Source organism: Lygodium microphyllum, chromosome 8, assembly GCF_053477565.2.
Source record: "Lygodium microphyllum isolate KBCC chromosome 8, Lygodium_microphyllum_v1.1.10, whole genome shotgun sequence".
Taxonomy (NCBI): Eukaryota; Viridiplantae; Streptophyta; class Polypodiopsida; order Schizaeales; family Lygodiaceae; genus Lygodium; species Lygodium microphyllum.
The window spans coordinates 87,575,293-87,596,796 of NC_141142.1; the positions used below are offsets into that span (position 1 = coordinate 87,575,293).

The following is a 21,504-nucleotide window of genomic DNA, read 5'->3' on the forward strand; positions in this document are numbered from 1 at the left end:
TAACCTTTTATGTTATCATTTAGGATTAGTGCCACCTAATCGTGAATAGTAAGGTAGAACCCACCACCACAGATTTATGGGAATAAGGGTAACTATGCTATGATAGAGAGATTGATGTATCACTCCCCTTATTTCACTCTCCTTAAACCAAGTGACGTATCAATTACTCTCACCCTTGAGAAGCTATGAAGTGGTTTCTTTAGGAGGGGTGTTAGACGACTATTTTTAGGATGATCATAGAAGTCTAGAGACCTTTAGGCTTGATCCTTGGGTTTGAGGCCTTGATGTTTTGTTATAGAGGTAGAGTTAGTGACCACCCTAATGGCTAACTCCATGCACCCTCTAGGGTTTGGGGTGTTGCTTGTGGAAGGTGCCTAGACAACTATTGAAGGTTGCATTCTCTAGCCTAGCTAGGGGTAGCTACCTTACAAGACCCTAGCTAGGCTACCTCACAAGACCCTAGATATTCTCTAAGAGGTAAATCAAGGGTCCTGTTGTATAATGTATTCATGATAGCTATCACTTCTTACCTTGCACATGCATTGCTATCATGTCATTGATAAGGTTTTCCTCATGTACTAAAATTATTAATTTGAGAAAAAAATTCTTATTGCTTGAATGTTGAAGCATTAGTTTTTCTTTGGCTTTCTTTTCTACTCCCCACTTTGCTCCCTCCCTCTCACTACGGTTATTCTTAAACATGAGAGATGCTAACACTATTGAAACTCAAGTATGCCATATTATCCCAAATTGTGCTCCTTTTCCCTTCATGTATAGTTAACAATACAATTCGAATGTAAATTTCATAACTTGTTATCTGCAAAAATCTATTGAGCATGTAGCAAAAGTCTCAATTTCAACTAAGAATATGATGACATATATTCTAGATTTGAGATAATAAAGCTAGAGTGTGTAACCCATAATTTTGACATGTTTGGAAATTCCTAGAGTCGAGTTTTCAATGAACATCATGAGGTGGTTGGCACACATTTATAATCCTTACATTCCTTCAAATGTGTGAATAAATGAAAGGAAACTCCATGTTTTAAATATTTTCTTCAAAATTTTAATATTTTTTGCAGGCCTTTTTGATTTCATTGCCTCAATTGGTTGACATAATGTTTTGATATGTGATATGCAAACATATCATTAGTAGAAAGGACAAAAACCATTAACTCAAGTTTTTGGAGAGATTTTTTGATTCTTGAATCAAATTACTTATGTTTACCTGAAAGGTTTGTAAAGCTCAAGGTTTGAATCTTCCCTCTTAAGGAAGGGCTTTTTTCGAACACTTGGAATTCATCGTACATCAAACCTGTCTGTTGAACTTCTCAGAAGACCAAGCGAGAGTTCTCGTAGCTGGTCTCACAGTGGAAGCAATGGAGCGAACAGCCCAATACGAGAGAATCTGCAGGCAAGGAAGCAGATGGCGAAAGCAATGCCTTTGGCAACCTATAAGCTTGTGTTTGTAGGGGATCACTCGGTGGGCAAAACCTGCATCATCAACAGGTTCATGTTTGAAAAGTTCAACGATGCATACCAGGTTTCTTACTCTTTTTTGTCAGGGAAACGTTTCTGTCTATTGCATTTACCATTGCTACTCCTATATTGATACAATCAATGATTTCTTCTTCCTTCCCATCACATCAGTGGATTCAATATTGCTACTTCTAGTGACACAATCATTGCTTGAATAGATGCCCTTACTTATGAGATGCTCTTACGATTACCGTTGGCATAACTAGATCAGCTGCCTATTGATAGGGTACAGTATGGAATATGGATCCTTTAGAATGTGCTCACATGGTTATAAAAGTAGAATAGAGGAATTATGTAGCTTCCTTTGAATAATGCCCTTACTTATGAGAAGCTCTTACTATCACCATCGCCATAACTAGATCAACCATTTGGAATGTGCTCACATGGCTATAAAGGTAGACTAGAGGAATCATGTAGCATTCAGCTACATGCAACACTAGAGGTGGTTTGATAGGATACAGTATTAAATACGAATCTTGTTGGAATGTGCTCAAGTGGTATTGAAAGAAGAATAGAAGAATCCAGCTAGCATTCAGCTGCATGCACTCGGCTCTGTGCAATCTCATATCTATATCTGTTTCTCTCTAAAATGAAATCAACAAAAGTAGCTGAAACTGTTCGAGCATGGCAGCATTTTGATTGTTTGTGTTGGAGCTGCTGTTTGACTGGAGGATGCATGCAGGACTTTTATAGTGGCACCAAAAGATGAACCGTAACTGAAGTGGGCAATTATGGACAGCTCCGAGCAAATGCTTGCAGCTGGAGCATCCAATCAGTCAAGCCTAATGGATGGAAGATAGAAATTGGGCAAAAATAAAAATTTCAGGGCTTTGCTTGGATGATGCAACAAGGGAAAAGAATGACAACATTAGGAAGTAATTCAATTGAGGACAAGAGGATGGCCACCTTGGATAGCAAATGTCCTCTAGTGAATAGGATGGTGGTTGGTGACATGAGGGTTCCACTTCTTTTCAATGATATGCTTCATCTCACATTTGTAAAAAGACAATAAGTTTCACCAATGCATGAATTTGGGGGATATGTCTTGCTATGAAGTCTGATAAATAGAAAAAGAAACATGACTGAGTTTGCCAAAGATCAAAGCCATCAAAGTTGAGGAGAGAATCATAAACTATTTCATGATATTCTTTAATTGCTATATTGTATGATTTTGCTTTTCTAATTACGTGCTTTCTTTGCTCTGAGACTAAGTTAGGAAAAATCAAAAGATTCTAAAGTACCTGGTTTAAGAAACAATTAAAGGCTAATAGCCTTATCATCATAGTTGTCATGTGTAGATTGGCATTTGGGCCATGTGGAACCTTTCTAGTAAATGCCAAAATATTATTAAGTACTTGATTCAACTGATGGTATAAATGAGAACAAAAAGGTTTCATTAATGGATGAGTTTAGGGGACTTGTCTACACAAATGTAGCATTTGTCAAATATCAATTCCATAAAAGAAGAGAAAGAATTATAAATCACTCTATGGTATTTGATATAGTGTATGATTTCCTCTCTAATTGCCAACTTTCTTTGCTCTAAGTTGGAGGAAATCAAAATGATGTAAAGTCCAGTGACTAAATACCCTAACACAAGAACATAAATGAAAGTGTACGACAATGCATAAACTCAACATAACACAATTAGGGTTAGGGTAACTTAGAGAAAATGAACACAACAAAAATTTGAATGAATGATTGAATATTGAATATACAATGCTCATGCAGCAAACAAACCGTGCAGGGAATGAAAATTGTATCCCGAACTCTCGTGTCTGTTAAGACAGAGAGCGTGAGGATTGAGACATGCAATGCTTTCTCATAGCAAAGAGAGAGAGAGAGAGAGTGCAGAGTAGAGAGGAGAGTGAGCACGACTTGTTGGGTATAATGACGAGTGTACCTCTTTAGGTTTTTTTAGATAGATATATATATGAAAGTATAAATGTGCAAAGGGAGTGTTCACATCCATGCACATATAAAAGGCACGATGGCCCTTTATTTCCAACAACCTCCCACCTAAAGGCAATGTGCCTTAAGAGGAGAAAAAAATCAGCGAAGTCTAGGTATGTACAAAATTGAAATACATATATCTATCCAACTCCCATCATTTGTCGGCAATGAGCAAACCGCTCTACTGGAAGACCCTTCGTGAGAAGATTTGCAGGATTATCATCTGTATGCACTTTGACAAGCTCAATGCTCTTGCTGTTAAGTACATCTCTAATGAAGTGATACTTCACTTGTATGTGCTTCGTCTTTGCATGAAAGACATGATTTCGTGCTAGCATGATAGCACTTTGACTATCACAATGGAGAATGGGTAACTCTACAATGCCAAGCTCTCCACCAGACGTGAAAGCCATAAAGCCTCCTTGTATGTCTCAGTGGTAGCCACATACTCTGCCTCTGCAACACACTTTTGTAGCTTGGAGGTCCAAGAGTCTTCTCCTCTTGTGAAGGTAAACACATACCCAGAAGTGGACTTTCTGTAATCCGCATGACCAGTATAGTTTGCAGATGCCTTCTGCTTTCCAAAGAAGATGTACAATTCCTTTGTGCCTTTGAGGTATCTCATAATACCTTTCATTGCTTCCCAATGCTTTTTACCAAGGTTTGCTATGTATTTGCTAACCACTCCCACTCTGCAAAGGCAATGCCAGGACGTATAGCAACCATAGCATACATCAAACTGCCAATGGTTGAAGCATATGGTATCTTGGCCATTTTAGCCTTCTTATCATCAGATGTAGGGCTGTCCTCTGCACTGAGTTTCACATATGGAGGCAATGGAATCCCAATTGTTTTCGCCCCCTCCATATTGAAATGCTGCAAAACCTTGGAGATATACCCCTGCTATGATAGAGTAATCCTTTTGACCTATCTTTGAGTATTCACATGCCAAGAATGTGATTTGCATCACCAAGATCCTTCATGTCAAAGCTGCTATGAAGACTTTGCTTCAGTGAGTCCAAGGCATGAGTATCCTTGCTAGCAATCAGCATGTCATCAACATATAGAACCAAGATAATCAGGTTGCCATCTATTGCCTTCTTGGTATACAAGCTGTGATCCACTTGACTTCTATGAAAACCTTGAGACTGTATAAATGTATCAAACTTATGATACCATTCGCTTGGTGCTTGTTTTAGCCCATACAAGCTCCTTTTGAGTTTACATACCATCTTCTCTTTCCCTTTTGCCACAAACCCTTCAGGTTGTTGCATATATATGTATTCATGCAGATCACCATGTATAAGAATGCAGTCTTTATATCCATCTGTATGAGCTCCATATCTTCAGTTGCAACCAAGCCTAAAATGGTTCTCAATGTAGTCATCTTGACTACAGGAGAGAAGATCTCATCAAAGTCAACTCCATGTTCTTGCTTGTACCCCTTCGCAACCAATTTTGCTTTGTACTTTGGCAAGGAACTAGAAGTGACCTTCATCTTGTAAAACCCATTTGCATGGAAGGGTTTTCTGCCCTTTAGGCAACTGCACTAAGTCCCAAGTACCATTTTTCTCAAGAGATTCCATCTCTGACAACATGGCTTTATACCATTTCTTGCTGTCTTGTCTATCCATTGCTTCTTTGAAGCAAGATGGTTCACCACAGTTTGTTAACATGACATAATCAGCCACATTGTTTGCACGAGGAATGAATCTATCAGGTTGTCTAGTAGTCCTAGACGATCTCCTAACCCAATGATCATTGTTTGCTGGCTGCTTTTGCAAATTTTCATTTTCAGCTTGCTGTCCTGGCATTTCAGCCTGCAAATCAGCATTAACTTCTTGTTGTCCTAGCTGTTCTTGCACATCTAGTGGCTCATCATTATGGGCAATAGCTAGCTAATCATTTCCAGCATTATTTTTTGCATTTGTAGGTTCATTTACAATAGGTATTTGCTGCTGTACAGTGGGCACATTTTGCTGTCCAATAGGTAGTTCTTTCCAGAATACAACCCTACGGACCTCCTCAGTCTTTTCGGGCTTATGCATGTGATCTTTCTGAAAGATAACATCATTGCTGTGTACTACTTTCCGTTTCTCGGGATCCCATAATCTATGCCCCATTTCACCTTCATCACCATATCCTAAGAAAATAAATTTATAGGACTTTGGCTCAAGTTTGTTGTGTTTTTTCTTACGTATGTGCATAAATGCTTCGCAACCAAACACTTTCAAGTGTGTATACAAAGATGGCTTGCCTGACCACGCTTCTTGGGGAACTCCCCTTCCCTCGCTTAAAGACCTGTTTGGTGACCGATTAATCAAGTGTAGGATTGTCATAACAGCCTTTGCCCAAAAACCATGAGGTAAAGCAGCATGAGACAGCATCGTACGGACCTTATCCTGTATGGTCCGATTCATATGCTCTGCAACTCCATTTTGGGGTGGATTATGAGGGTAGTGAGCTCCCTTTTTATCCCTTTGCTGTCACAAAATGCCTGAAAAGCCTTGGACACATATTCCCCACCATTGTTAGAACGAGACACTTAAGTGTCTTATTAGTTTGATTCTCAATCAATGCCAAGAATCTTTTAAACTTGTCAAGCACTTCATCCTTGCTACAGATAGGGTAAACCCATACCTTCCGTGTAGCATCATCGACAAAGGTTACAAAGCATTTCTTTCCCCCTAAAGATAACCCTGGCATCTGACATACATTGGAATGTACTAACTCTAGAGGAGAAGATTTTAGCGAAAGAGACTTCTTATGAGACGTTTGTGCATGTTTACCATAAACACAATGATCACAATGCTTAAAATCAGCATAACGAAGACAAGGCAAGTAACCCAAATGAGAAAGCACTTTCATTCTAGTTTGACTCATGTGTCTCAACCGGCCATGCCACAAAGAAACACTTGGCTGCCGGGTCACAGCAACATGATCACTCACACTAGATACATGGAGAGGATACAAGGTATCACTTTTACAACCTCTGGCAATCACTCTTGATCTCTTACAAATCTTCCATTTGCCATCACCAAAGGTGGTACGAAATCCATCGTCATCTAGTTGCCTTGTGCTAATCAAGCTCTTCTTGAGCTAAGGTACATGCCGTACATGCTGAAGTGTGAAGACAGAACCATGTTGAAATTGCAGCTGCACATTGCCAATACCTGCAATGTCACATGCATAGTTGTTCTCAAGATGGACAACACCATGTTGACCCCGTGTATAGTCGGAAAACCATTCACGATGACGTGAAAGGAAGCACCTAAATCTAGAATCCAAGTATGCATGTCATCATCCGTATTTGCAAGTAAAGCATGTGTACTAAAGTGTGAAGAGACAAAGAGTACGTCATTCCCACTGTCACTATCATGAGTGATTACATTCACCTCTTCAATTTTGACACTGCTCTTCTTAGGTTGACTCTGTTTCTTCTCTTCCTTGCTATCATTTGTCTTCTTGCCCTTTTCTTTCTCTTTCTTCCATTTGTAGCAGTCATGTTTAAAGTGACTCTTCTTGCCACAATGATGGCATTCAACATTCTTACCATGTGATTTACTGTGTCCCTTGCTATTAGATTTGCCTTTCTGCTGTGATCTGCCCCTAGTATGCAAAGCACTGGAAGACTTACTGGATGCATTGTTCTGCCGATTCATTTCTTCCATGAGTAGAGCACTCTCTACATCAGCATATAGAAGGGGTGAATTAGAATTGCTCATAGCAGTCGTGAATGTATCCCAACTCTCTGGCAGAGTGCAAAGCAAGAAAGTAGCATTAAATTCCTCATCAATCATGAACTTCAAAGCAACTAGCTGGCTGAAAATGGAGTTAAACTCACTCAAGTGAGTAGACATTGCTGTACCCTCTTTCATACGCAAATCCATAAGCTTTTTCAGCAATAAACTTTGCTTGCGGCACTCTTCTGTGCATACAGTTCTTCCAGTCGATTCCAAATAGCATAGGTAGAATCCAAACCTTCAATGTTAAACAGCAAGGCATCAGAAATCGATAGCTCGATGGTTTGAGCGTGCAAGCTCATTTAACTCATCCCAATCTTCGTGTTCCATATTTGCGGGCTTTGCCCCTTTAGTCTTAATCGGCTTTGCTTGCTTTTTTTGCAATAGGATATTATAGCACTGTTTTTGCCAGACTGCAAAGTTATGTTCTCCTTCAAGCTTCTTAATGTGCATGAGATTACTATTGTCATTGTTGCCAGCCATGATTTTCAGCCCAAATGTGACAAAAAAATTCAGCAAATGCAAGCCCAAACTATCACACAAGTGACCAAGGTACAAGCAAGTACCAACCAGCAATAAATGACCATGTAAAAGCAGAAATTTCAGATCTGCAAATTTTTTTTCAGAAGCACCAAACCTTGTGCTACAGCACTCCACAACTGATTACAGCTGTTCCAAGGACAAAAACATCACATTACATGAGAAGTCCCAAATTTTAGCTGCAATTTCTGTTGTACATGCACCCACGGGCACGAAATTTGACATGCACTGTCAAAAGCCCCAAAATTTTTGTGCTCAAAGCATCAACCATACATCTGCATTGTCTCTGATATGCATAGAACATGCCAATTTTGCCAAAATAGAGCAATTTCAGCAAAATCCCCAAAATTTTCCAAGTGCTAGATGTCCAAATTGCATGGAATTAAACCTACATCTACATAAAATGACCAAATGGCACACAAATTTCACCCAAATAGCAAAAGCCCCAAATTGCACGGGGTCCAATTTGCATCAATGTTGATAAATTGGGTAAATTTCAACCCAATTCTTGCATGTACATGAAAAGCCCCAAATGTCGGAGGCAAAATGTCACAAATTTCTACAATTTATGAGACAAATGATCTTGTTTTGCATCACAATTCCCAAATCCGAAAAAAGCCCCAATTTTTTTGGCCAAGATTGCACAAATCTGAACTCTGTGTTTATGCGTGCGAACTCTCGTCAGGAAAGAGGGGTAAAAGCTGTTTTTTTTTTTGAGAAAAAAAGGAAAAAAAAACATGACCGGGCCGCGGGGGGGGGGGGGGGGGGTCCGTTGACCCGCCGTACAGGCCACCACGCGCTCGTTGCCGTCTAGTTGCCTATAGGTCGTCGCCTCCGCCTGTCGTCACCAGTCTGCCGCGTGCCGTCTCATCCAGTCGCAGCCCATCAGTCACCGTGCATCAGCTGCCTGGCCTGCTGTGCATCTGCCCACCTACAACACCTGCAACACTTGCTCCTCGCCAGCGACATATATCTTTCACCTGCCAAATGTTGACGATTGGTGCCAACTTCGGAAAGCGTGCACGACCTGTGAGCTTTGATACCAATTTGTTAAGACATAGTGCGAGGATCGAGACACGCAATACTTTCTCACAACAGAGACAAAGAGAGAGAGTGTAGAGTAGAGAGGAGAGTAAGCACGACTTGTTGGGTACAATGACGAGTGTATGTCTTTAGGTTTTATATATATAAAACCTAAAGAGATACACTCGTCATTGTGCTAAGGGTGTGTTCACACCCGTGCACATATAAAAGGCATGATGGCCCTTTATTCCCAACAGTGTCTTGAGGACTAAGGTAAAGGTAACGAGTTGGAGAGTGTGTCATATCTTGACAGATCTTGAAATGCAGCAAGGCAGCCTCCAAGATGTCGGACAATGGCAAATGTAGTAGATGATGTGCTGGATTAGTGTCGGTCTGGATCAATGCCGGACTTGTAGAGGAGAGAGAAAACAGACAATGCAATAGTCATCTGATAACATGGCAGAATGTACGGCAGCCTACAAAAAAATGCAAATCAAGATGGTGATGTGGCAACCTGTTGCGGCAAGCAAAGGAAATTCTGCAGTTGTTTGCGAAGGGTGGCATCGAGCAGGTACAAATGCAGCAGTGGAGTGCCTCATGCTAGTTGGTGATAGCAGATGGATGGGCAGCAACAATAGTTGAGGCTGGACAGCAGTTGGTGGTGTGGATAGCGCAATGAAGGTTGGAAATAGGCCTCGGATGGGTGTAGACAAGGTCGGGCAGCCTCGGTTGAGTCCTCCGTGAACGGGCTGTGGGCAACGAAGCTAGAAGGCTTGAAACGTGCAAAAACGAGATCGGGCTGAATATAGGGTCGTCAACCAATTTATGGAAAGTTTCGGAACCTTGAACCACTCCCTATTTAAAACTCTCTGGAACTATGCCCTATTTTAGGGTTTTCATTAATTAAGCATTTGTGGGATCGTTCAAGAGACTAATTCAACATGTAATGCATATTTTAACTCAACACCCCCTCTTAGGCCCAAATACTGAGTTAGAATGGAAGGCCAATCCAAAGTTTGGTGTGTTTTGGTTTTAACCCCAAGGTGTCCCACCCCAAAGCAACGTGGGCATTAGACAAAGGGTGCATGCTAGTTGCCTAGTGCCCTACCAAGACTACAGAGGCAATGATTATCTTACCAAGGGAGTCCAAGTGGTCTCCCCAAAGAGGCCGAGGCATTGAACAAATGGTGTACGTTGGTTGCCTAGTGGCCTACCAAGTCTTACAAAGGTGGATGGAACCACAATGAATTGTTTTTGTTTTGCTTTTTAGAAAAAACTGTTAATGTATAAAATAGGGGTTGCGGTCGATTAAGTAATTGATGGGAGATTAGTGGTTAGATCCAAAGGCATTTACAAAATACGTAAGCTATTCCTACCACTATTGGGTGTCGATGACAAAGGAATATGGTGGATCCAGAGTCTACCACTCCAAAAGACCGAAAATGGATAAACATGCATAGATACATGTTTACAAAAACAGAATGCCAATGCGATGGAATTATGTAAGAGGCAATGCAGATGTGATCATGCTTATGTAAAATGCTATGCAATGGTGCCTTTTGGACAGTGCTCCTGCAAGGGTATTGTTCACTTGCTCAAGCACCCTTTTACAATAATGCCATTCTAAGGATATGGATGAAGATATAAAATACAATATATGTAGTGTTTGAAAAAGAGATTGTAAATAACATCTTGTTACCATTAAGAGAAGAAAGCCGCCCCCTCTCAAATTGGTGGGGAAAGCTAGAGGGAATCAACCTCTCTCCGTTAGTCTGAAGAAATAGGAGACGGTGTATCCAAACCGATCTTAGGAGCAAATATTAAAGCATTGGCCAATTGACTACCTTGGTCAATATGTTTGTAAAGTTGTTTGATGAAGGTGCAAAGCGTAGGTGGATGGTGCCTAGCTCAACTTGCTCTTTGCTGAAGTGAAAGTGGACTTTCACATGCCATCTCCTGCTTACGGTTGGCTCAAGAGATGGGTATTGTGTCCAAGGTAAAGAGATAGGCACTATGGGAACGTTGGGTGTCAATATCTCCTGCCCAGTCACAGTCAGTGTATCTCTGTAAACATAAACCATAGCCATAAGGTAGGCCATAATAATAGGTATATTGTAAATATCTCAAAATACGAAGACATGTAATGTAATGTGATATCCTAGATGTAGTGAAATACTAACTAAGCAAACTAACTGAGTAAGCTAAATTTGGCCTAGTGTGAATCAACCAAAAGAGTTTCCTTACCATAGATCTATGTCTGATCCGTGCAATATTGGTCCACTAACTGAAGAGCGTATTTTTGCTGTGACACAAAAATATTTCCCGCAGATCAAACTATCTCCATCTCCAAAAAGTAAGACAACAAACCAAGGTCTGTTATCTCAAAAGTAGTACAAAGTTGAGCGTTAATTTTTGCTATGGTAATAGAATCTGAGCCAGTGATAAGTAAATCATCAATGTATAGCATGAGATAACTGACCCCCTTTGAAATGATGCGGATATATAAATTCAGGTGATAAGGGGTAGAATAGTATTCCGTGAGTTCTAAGGAACTCATCCATCCTCTGGAACCAAGACCGTGGTGGTTGCTTCAACCCTCAAAGAGCTTTCCACCTTGAAGGATTATCCTTTAAAGATTAGGAGATCAGCTCGAGAAGTGAGCTTGCCTATCTTATCATGAGGGGTGGGGAGTCGTGGGAGGTGAACTTGCCCCCATTGTCACTGCTCATGCATCCTACATGACTGTTGGGTGTAAAGTCCCTTCGTCTCTGTGTAAATAGACTTACGGGTGTGAGCACACCCTTAATGTACCCTAATATATAAATACATTCTTTTTATTCTTTGTGTACCATCTTATCATTACCTATGTGAGCGTAGGGGTGAGTAAATCCCAACAAACAAGTGAAGAATTGTCAGCAAGAGAGAAGAGAGAGTTGGAATGTCACATCCACTATGTGAGAATGATGTGAAGGTACAATCCCTAAGATACTAAGTACCACACCCATTGACGGGTGTTCACATGGAAAAAAACCCTTCTTTAGCTAGAAGGTAAGAAGTGCCCCTAGATAAGGGAGCATTCACACCAGAACTTAGGAGGAATACGATAAGTGTAAGAAACTCCCCTTGAGTGAATGATGTGAATGCATATGAGCAATAGGTAGATCAATCCCCAAATGGTATCAAGCCTAGACCCTAGCCTTGCTAAAAGCTGCAAACTTTTATGTAGAGAGCTTTTGTAAACACATTTGCCAAGTTGTCCTATGTAGGGACATAAACCAAGTCAATCTCCCCTTCATGGAGCCTCTCTTTGACATAATGATAATACACCTCAATGTGCTTAGTGCAAGCATGAAAAATTGGATTCCTTGCAATCACCATGGCACTTTGACTGTCAGTATAGATAGGAGTGGGTGACTACTGTCCCACATTGAGATCAACCGAAAGGCATTTGAGCCATACACATTCCAATGTAGCTGTAAATGCTGCCATGTATTCAGCTTCACAGCTAGATGTGGCCATTGTAGATAGCTTCTTGCTTAACCAAGAAATACATGAATCACCAAGCATGAAACAATGACCACTAGTGGACACTTGCGTGCCAAAACAAACAGCCCAATCATTGTCTATGAATGCATGCAAGCAAAGAGACGTGCCTTTAGGATAAAAAAGGACCAATGTTTGGGTGCCTTTGAGATAATGAAAGACACATTTGATTGCTTGCCAATGTGTAGTACGAGGGCTGTGCATAAACCCCAAATTGAATATCCTGCAGTGTATTGCATAAATACAATAAACAGGCAATAGTCTACTGATAAAGAGAAGCATAAAATGGGTCTTTTGCATCCTCAAGTGTAAACTTGTGGCCTGTCTCAACTGGAGCAGAGATAGGGTTGTAGTCTTGCATTTGAATGTCCTCTTTAACTATAGTAAACTGTATGTCAAGATAGTAGTGTAAGTGGCCAAGATCTATCACTTCAAAAGCATATTGCAATTTGGTTTTTAAGGCTAAAATTTGTCTCTCATCGGGTCCAATCAACAACATGTCATCCACATAAAGAATGAGAATCAAGAGGTTATTCCCATCTTTGCCGACATAAAGTGTGCTTTCAGTGTGTGAATTAGTGAAGCCAAGAGCAATCAAGTATGCATGGATCTTTTCATACCATGCCTTAGATACTTGCGTTAAACAATAGAGGGCCTTATGCAATTGGCACACTTTGCTTTTTGAGCTTTTTTGAACAAAGCTAGGAGGTTGTGTGACATAAACCTCCTCATAAAGATCACCATTTAGAGAAGGAGTCTTCACATCCAAGTGATGCACATGCCAATCAAAATGAGTAGCCAAAGCAATGACATAGTGAATGGTGGTCATTTGTGAAGTGGGTGCAAATGTTTTATCATAGTTAATCCCATGATGTAGGGCATACCCTTTGGCATCAAGACGTGCCTTGTTGCAATCAATGCTACCATCAATATTGTGCTTTAATTTGTAAATTCAGTTTGTGCCTATAGTACACTTGCCAACAGGCAAGTCACATAACTTCCATGTTCTATTTTTATGGATAGAGTCCATTTGTGATTGCATAGTTGCCATCCAATGTTCATCCTGTAACACATCATGTAAAGAGACGGGTTCCTCATTGCATGCAGTAGCTATAAGTGCCTATACAACCAAGTTACCTTATGCATGGTGAGTGGTTGCTCTAGTTTCATTGGGAAGTGAAACGGACTATTTATTGTCTTGTAAGGTATTTAACAGCCATCTAGGGATTGTTTTAGCTTCTTGAATAGCAACTCTCTCATTGGCCACTACCATTAGTAATGCCTTGATCAATGGACTGAAAATCGGGTCCTGTTCAGCATGTGTTTGTTGTTGATTTGACTGTTGTAAATCCTCAATAGGTTGCTGAAATTGACCAAAATATGTCCATGTGGTTCACATTCAACTGATTTTTGCAATCCATGAAGTTTTGACCAGCATGTTCAGCAAATACCACATCTCTACTAATAGAAATCTTGTTTGTGGAGGGTTGATGCAAGCGGTACCATTTACCTTTTGTACTGTAATCAATAAAAATGCATTTGACAGCTTTGGCTTGGAATTATGTCTTTATGGCTATGGTATCAAAGCATATGCCAAACAATCAAAGACTATGTGATATGATTGGCTTTGGCTATTCCAAGCCTCATAAGACGTACATTCAGCCAATGCTTTAGTAGGGCTACAATTCACCACATACACTATACACATAATAGCATCAAGTTAGAGCTTCGGGGACAGCTTATTGTGTGTGGGCATACAACGTGCCATTTCTATAAAAGTGCAAAATTTTCTTTCAATCACATCGTTTTCTTGAGGTGTGTAAGGTATAGCATACTGATGTGTAATGCCCCTTTCGGCCAAAAAGGAGTTGAACTCTCGTGATATGTATTCTCCCCTATCGTTACGTAGTGTAATTAGTTTGCATCCATTGCCATTTTCAGCCAAGGCCAAGAAGGTTTGAAAGCATGCAAACACTTTTGATTTGTGTCTCAAAGCATATGTCCAACAATGATGAGTCATATCATCAATGAAGGTAACAAAGTACAAGTAACCTTCGATGGATTTGACATGGATAGGTCCACAAACATCACTACGCACAAGTTGTAATTTTTTACGAGCATGCATAGATCCACCTTTGGGAAATGAAGCACAATGCATTTCCAAGTAAACAAATTTCACATACATTGTTAGTAGACGCTTTCAATGGAGGGAGATCGAGCACCATATTTTTTCTTTTTAGGCGAAGTAAAATGCCATAATTGAGAATCAAGATTACCAAACCGAGCATGTCATAACTAAGTGTCATTCACAATGGTGGAATTGACTTGTATTGCATCCTCTGATATCAAGCTGATAGAGACCATTGTACAATGTACCAATGAATTATGACAATGAGGGCATCCCCTGGTCCCCATCACTACAGTTGTAGACATTGCATCGATCCATGTGGAATTTAACCACAAAACTGGCACATGCAATGGTTGAAATTGGAAGCAAATTTTTCTTTATACCTAGCAGGCCTACCTGATACTTATCATAGTTTTGCCACTATACTTCTCTTATTTGCAGAAGGAGAAGTCGAGGCACACATATTTGATGCATTAGAGTCATTCTCATTGCAAGAAGAGCAATCAAGGGTGAATCGCTCTACCATAAGTATGGGCAATCAAGCATTTACAACGAGCAATCAAAACAAAGGGAAGTCATGGCAACCCTCAAACTCAAAGGGTAAGGGAAAACCAGCTTTTTCCATAGACTCTTCAAGCACCAATAATGACAGTGCTGAGAAAAGGAGATGCAATTCTTGCAAAAAAAAGGAACATGCTATTGAAGAATGCAGAAAGAGAACGGCAAGGAAAAAAAGGAAACAATATGAGTGTTGCTGAAATGCAACAAGTGCAAAGGATGGAACAACACATTTAGTAAGCTTGGACATTATGCTTTTGTTATGTGTTGTTCATATGATCCTTCTTCACATGAACATGGTCTATCAGTGGCTGAAAATTACAACACATGGTATTCTGACAGCAAAGCTTCTAAGCACTTACAATCCTTTCATTGGTTGTTTGTATCATATACCAATGTACAAAAGGAGGGATCCATTGTATATGCAAATAATGCTTCGTATGCAATTCAAGTCATTGACAACTTCCCTTTATTGCAATAGATTGTGTGATGTTCTTGACACCTGTAATGTATGCATCCCCAAAATCACCCTCTATCATATGCTCCATCTCAAGCTGCTTGTGTAAATAGAGCACTCGAGCTTCATTGCTCACTTGATACAACGAAGTATGCTTATCCCAAGCATCCTCGGCCGGTGTGCATGACCAAATATGCAGGATAACCTGTCTCTTGCACAAGAGTGCAATCAAAGCATTAGCTTGGGTATCATGCCTATCCCATCTCAACTTATTTGTAGTGGGAGGTGGAAAGCGGAAGATTCACTAGTGACAGTAGATGAGCTAGATGAATCTGTAGCATTTTTTGTAGCCATGCTTGGAGGCTTAACCTTTGAATTACATACATAACCCCGAAGTTGCTTAGCATCTAAGACATGCTTCATCATGTATGCCCACATGGGATAATTAGTGCCATCCAATTTTTTAGAGTCCCTAAACATATTGAGAAAATCATTTTCCTTGCCATTTCTTGCTGGAAATTGCTGGTATGTGTAACCATATGCTATCCAAAGTACAAATGTAGGGCAACATAGAAATAAAGCAAAGAAAAGGCAAAAAAACTTACACTTTTTCACAAAATTGATGATGGCAAGGGAGAATTTGTTGTTGAAAGGGCTCCAATGTCTGTGAATGTCGGTGTAGAAGATGTAATGGTCCTCAATATTGATGGATTTGAACAAATTTCACAAAAGCCCTAAATTCGTTTGCTGAGATTTGGTGAAATTTGGGCTCGAATGTAAAAAGCCCCGATATTTTTGGTGGAAAATTGGCCAATTTTAGGCATCAGATACAAAATCCCGAAAATTTTGGTCAAATTTGGCCGTTTCAAACAAAAGCCCCAATTTTTTTGAAGAAATTGGGCTGAAATTGATGTGTGCTACAAAAATCCCCAAAATTGTGTGTGGTGGATGGGGGTTGCACGCGAACAAGCGTCAATGGAGATTGAAATTGTTGATATTAAGGTTGGATATTGATTAAAAAAAATATGTCGAGGCAGAATTAAAACAACAAAGAATGATCATGTGCTGGTCGAATTGGTGCGTGGTGGGGATGCGACATGGCTGGATAGACGAATTTGGGCTAGTGCAACCTATTAGGCAAGAAATTGGGCTGCCATGTCACTCAGGTCTACGCCAAGGGTGGGTAGGGAAAACGAGGCTTGTCATTTGAGGAAACGCAGCTGTTGCCTGATCTGTTGACTGCAGCACGTGACAGGCAGGTGTAGGCAAGTTGCTAGTCAGCTGTGAACATGCATCATTCACACCATGCGCGCTGGAGACAAAGTAGTTTGCGAAGTTATAGTTTGATGCCTGTTGACAATGAGATTGCAAGAATTATTGGTGAGGAAGAGAGTAGCGGAGCTCGAGGCTCAATGGAAGCTCAAGTAGTGGTGGTGATTTGGTTGAGAGGTATAGCTGTTATACCATTGTTAGATTAGGGTTCAGCAACATGCACACATACACACATCCACAGTGAACAAGTGAACAACGAGAGAAGAGTGTTGGAATGTCACATCCACTATGTGAGAATGATATGAAAGTACAATCCCTAAGGTACTAAGTACTACACCCATTGATAGATGTTCACACGGATAAAAAATCCTTCTTCAGCTAGAAGATAAAAAGTGCATATGGATAAGGGAGCGTTTACACCAGAACTTACGAGAAACATGATAAGTGTAACGTTTGTTGACGTGCTCTCTAGCTTGCTCTAACAATAGTTGTCACAACATAATAAAAAAAGAACTTGTATCCTTTTTAATATATTTGCATAGTCAATTATTTATTAGATTTGTTTCCTTGTAATTACTAGATATCTAGAAAGTGTATATTGATGAGTGGTCACAGATTATGGTGGACCCACATAGTGGGTTAGAAGAAATATAGTATACTCTTCTACATAACCCAATTGGGTGCCTGTGATTGGAGCTCAAGTATATCAGGGTTAGACTCGCACATAAAAAGGATTAATGCCTTGAAGTGTGGGCTAGATTTGCTAGAATAGATAGTTACAATTAGCAAGATGGCATGATTGTGAAATGTTTGTATAATGCGCATCTGTAGATTGAAAGCTTAAAATGCACATATCTTTGCGTAGGAAACTCTTATGAGGATTTCAACACTGTTTTTGTAATGTACTTCAAAGAGCTTTCACATGACACCCATATTGGGGAGATCTCTAAATTTTAGGAGCCTCACATTGGCTTAAAAACACCAGTCCTAAAAAATGGGATGCATTTAAGAATAGTAAGTTTTGTGTCTTGGCAATGGTTACTAGATTTGGTTGGTTCTGTTCTTGACAATTCTCAACCCAAAAAAGAAGGCCATAGAGAAGAGATAAGTGCCAAGACACTTGTCATATAAGCTTCCAAGTGTCACATTACTTATTGAGCATTCTTGCTTACAATAGCCTGATGTGCAGACCTTCTTCCTGCACTTGTCTGAAATGCTGCTTCTCTTGCACGCTGAAACTCCTCTAGGGTTGTCCACCTTTGCTGCAGCCTGCTACTGCTCTCATAACATGCCAGAGTGTACTGACGTGGAAGAGGATGCATGGGCTGAGAAAGAAGATGAATTGTAGGAAGGAGAGAGGTGGGTGGGGGGGGATGTGGAGATGATACTTCAGAGAATCCCAAAGTACACTCAATCTCTGATAAATATACTATATAAAGATGACCATACATGCAGCCGATGAATAGGGAATGATGCAGCCAGGTCAGCCTGAAAAGCTTCGCTAACCTGCTGCTTGACATGCAATAAATGCTGTGCAATCAGCTGGACATGACCGATTGCTTGGTGAAGATTTTTGACTGCTGCCTGCCTAGTCCTCGTTTAACTCAGACTGAATCTTACAAGCAGGACGTGTGCATAGAAGAAGACAGTGTGAAACATGGCTTCTAATGTATACTATACTTCTTGGGAGCTCAAAAGCATTCATTGGAGTCCAACTTTTTTCTTCACAAAGCATATTTCCTACAATAAGGAGTGCTACCTCTAGATTAGGGAACAATTGACTAGCTTCAGCCTCTTCCTTCATACACGTCTATACCCAAATTGTGACCGGTCTGTATAGATTGGAGCATCTATAGAATGGAGCTTAGAAAGGTAGATGGGTTTCCTTCCAAACCCTGGCTCCAAAGAGTGGAAGAGTTCTTTTCCTTTTGTTCCTGGCTTGAACTTGTCAAATGCTGCAAGAGTGTTCTTATTTTCTGAAAATTCTAGCTGAAAGAATTGAGGAGGCTTTTGACCAAAGTTTCAATTATATGCTTTGAAATATGTGAATTCCACTTTTAAGAGGTTTATGATCAACAAAACAAATTTTCAATAGTATTAAAGTTTGTGGAGAGCTGTGTAGGCAGCAAAGTCAATATAGTACATTCTGATGCAGTCTTATTTACTTTGCACAAAGAAGCTCAACCGGTTTTTGAATCCCTTTTACTGCAGCCAACCCTTGCCCTGGACTTCCTTACCAAAACAATGTATCTTGAGGATCGGAATATACGGTTGCAGGTTTGGTAGGTAGTCTACTTTTATTGGTTTCTAGCACATACATAGTGATCACTTTGCTTTGAGGCTTTAATAAATGGGTGTTCTATAAAGCCAAATCTCTGCTTTAGCAGGTTTATATCTTTTGAGCAGTATATATTGATGGCTTTTGCTTTCTGTAGCATTCCAAAGTGGTATCTGTATTTCCTATATCTGTGTCTGTATTCATGATGCAAAAGCAGATTTCTGGCGAAGAAACTCCTGAGAGTACCTCTGCATAGCTTAATTTATATTGTCAAGCTCATGGTTTCCTTGCTTGCTGGTGTGCATGACCGCTATTGCTCTGCAGCTAAGTTGCTTCAGATAAAGAGAGAGGTTTAACAATTCCTATTAAGACTTGACCATTTCTGTAATAAGAATTAATGACTGCTTGAAAGGGAAATAGGATTTGCACACTTCTGCCACCTTTTTCCTTAAAATTTAAGCTTACAATCTGGTTTTTGCCATTTATATGTGAACGATCTGTAGGGATACTGCTGGTCTAGAGCGTTATGAGAGCTTAATTCCAAGTTATATACGCGATTCTTATGTAGCAGTAATAGTTTATGATGTTACAAGTAGGTTTCCTCTTATTTCATATTCATACTTGTATGCGAGATTACTGCTATGTTAATTGGCTGATTAAGGTCATATAAATGGCAGGTAGATCATCTTTTACGAGTACAGCTAAATGGGTAACAGATGTGCGCAGAGATCGAGGTAGTGATGGGATCATTATGCTTGTTGGAAATAAGACAGATCTTGTTGACAAAAGGTACATTAACTGATGCTACCATTTTGAATCAGTTGAGAAACAAAGTAGACAAAAGAACTCAAAATTATAAGAAAAGCTGTGCTTCTGAGGGTCTAGATCTGCTCTGTTGGTTGTCTGCTGTCACTGGTGGTGGCCAGGAAAGTCTCTTTAGAAGAAGGTGCTGCCAAAGCCAAGGAGTTAAACACACTGTTTTTAGAAACAAGTGCTAAGGCAGGCTCCAATATAGAGGTTTGAATGTTCTTGTTTCAAAGCTAACAAAGGCAAGGCATTGGCGAATTGTGCATGTTTCTTAGGGATGTGGCTGGATATCATGCAGGATTTATTTCTCAAGGTTGCTGCAGCACTGACTGGAGTTGGAGTTCAATCATTAGCAGAACAACCAGTTCTGGTGGATGTGACACCAAATCCCATGGAGAGCACTGGACATGGAGAGAAGAAAAGTGGAGGCTGCACTTGTTGAGAGTCTAAGGTGGGTAGTCGTGAGCTGCCAACTTAAGAGTGGATCCACATGCTGACCTGATCTGCTTTCAATTTTGTTTGATGCAAAAAGTAACGAACTCTAGTGAATAGTAAATAGTACTCCTGTTACTCCAGAGAATAGTAAAATGTACTCCTGGCACCTGGAATAGGCTTGCTGCCATATTACATCCTTCAATACAAATTCTCTTTTCTAATAGCATGGTTTAACTTGAGTGGTCCTGTGTGAAGCCACTCTCTGTTCTTTGGAGCATATATACATGTTGGATTCGTGAGAATATTATCTTTTGTAGTTTCTCTGGATTACTAATGTTTAGCAGTGTCTTATTAAACAGGCCAACTGACTAGGGAGCCAAAGATGCATGGTCAGAACACCTAGCTTACCTGATCTAAGCATACTCCAGCATAATTGAAATCAAGCTCTTCCTCTCAAAGTGTGGCTTTCATGTCCAAGTCAAATGAACCAAAGTAGGCAATGATAGGTTTGACAAAACACACTGTCAGTAATTACTAATTAAACAGAACTGCTGTTTGCACAGATGGGCTTCTTTGCTCCTTCAAAGGCCACTCCTGTTCTCACACCAAAAGTAAAACAAGAGTCTATGAAGACGTTAATGTTGAAAAGCCATTTAATTAACCCACTGCACTATCCACACATTGCAAACTCATGCAATCCAATGCACATATCTAGCAAGATATTTTGGTGTGTGAAAGACCATATCTGATAACATATTAAAAGTCCAAACCAAATCCAAAATGCTAGACTATCAATTTCTTAGCCTAACACTAAGCAAAGCCTGAACTGTATGCTAATAGTTTGTCCATAATGACTTGAAATTGCACAATAATTGAGTACAAATCGAGGATAATTACAATATTTTGACAGGCATCTATTTTTGTTCTAGCTATGTCATTTTCACCCTTGCCACTTGCTTTGTCATCACAATTGTAATCTCCTTAGTGTGTGTAAAAAGCCTTAATACTAAATTATATTGGATAAAAGTTAATTTTGGTTATGATGTATTAAGTAACTTCAATAATTTTAGTAGTTGGTTTTCTTTTGGTACTTACGAGGTCTTGCCATATGTTTCTTTTATACCAATTGCTCTTGGAAGTGAATTGTAGCTGAAAACTTTGACTTGTATCTTTGTTCTATGTGCCTTTGAAGGAACGATGCTAATATAGTTTTTTATAGAGAAGAAGA

At 39.9% G+C, this 21,504-nt stretch overlaps 1 protein-coding gene across 5 annotated transcripts; it reads left to right on the forward strand.

The window, feature by feature from the left end:
* The first annotated feature begins 1,239 nt into the window (after positions 1-1,239).
* Positions 1,240-20,980, forward strand: LOC148032556 (ras-related protein RABH1e-like). 5 transcript variants are annotated; one of them, XM_087683192.1, is made up of 7 exons: positions 1,240-1,543; positions 18,968-19,038; positions 19,538-19,626; positions 19,712-19,823; positions 19,961-20,051; positions 20,140-20,292; positions 20,636-20,980. In XM_087683192.1, exons 1-6 carry the CDS (start codon positions 1,427-1,429, stop codon positions 20,281-20,283), a joined length of 624 nt encoding a protein of 207 aa, XP_087539318.1. In that variant the 5' UTR covers positions 1,240-1,426; the 3' UTR covers positions 20,284-20,292; positions 20,636-20,980. The 5 variants fall into 5 exon arrangements, with proteins under 5 accessions (XP_087539318.1, XP_087539319.1, XP_087539322.1 ...); XM_087683193.1 differs by lacking the exon at positions 20,636-20,980 and having other exon boundaries at positions 1,240-1,509; positions 18,968-19,042; positions 20,140-20,548; XM_087683197.1 differs by lacking the exon at positions 20,636-20,980 and having other exon boundaries at positions 1,275-1,543; positions 20,140-20,541.
* The last annotated feature ends 524 nt before the right edge of the window (positions 20,981-21,504 follow it).

Excerpts from the sequence above, each read along its gene's own strand:
- LOC148032556 (XM_087683192.1), top strand. The coding sequence starts at position 1,427 with ATGGCGAAAGCAATGCCTTTGGCAACCTATAAGCTTGTGTTTGTAGGG. Across the intron at positions 1,544-18,967 it reads AGTTCAACGATGCATACCAG|CCAACCCTTGCCCTGGACTT; the intron begins GTTTCTTACTCT and ends CTTTTACTGCAG. Across the intron at positions 19,824-19,960 it reads ACAGATCTTGTTGACAAAAG|GAAAGTCTCTTTAGAAGAAG; the intron begins GTACATTAACTG and ends GGTGGTGGCCAG.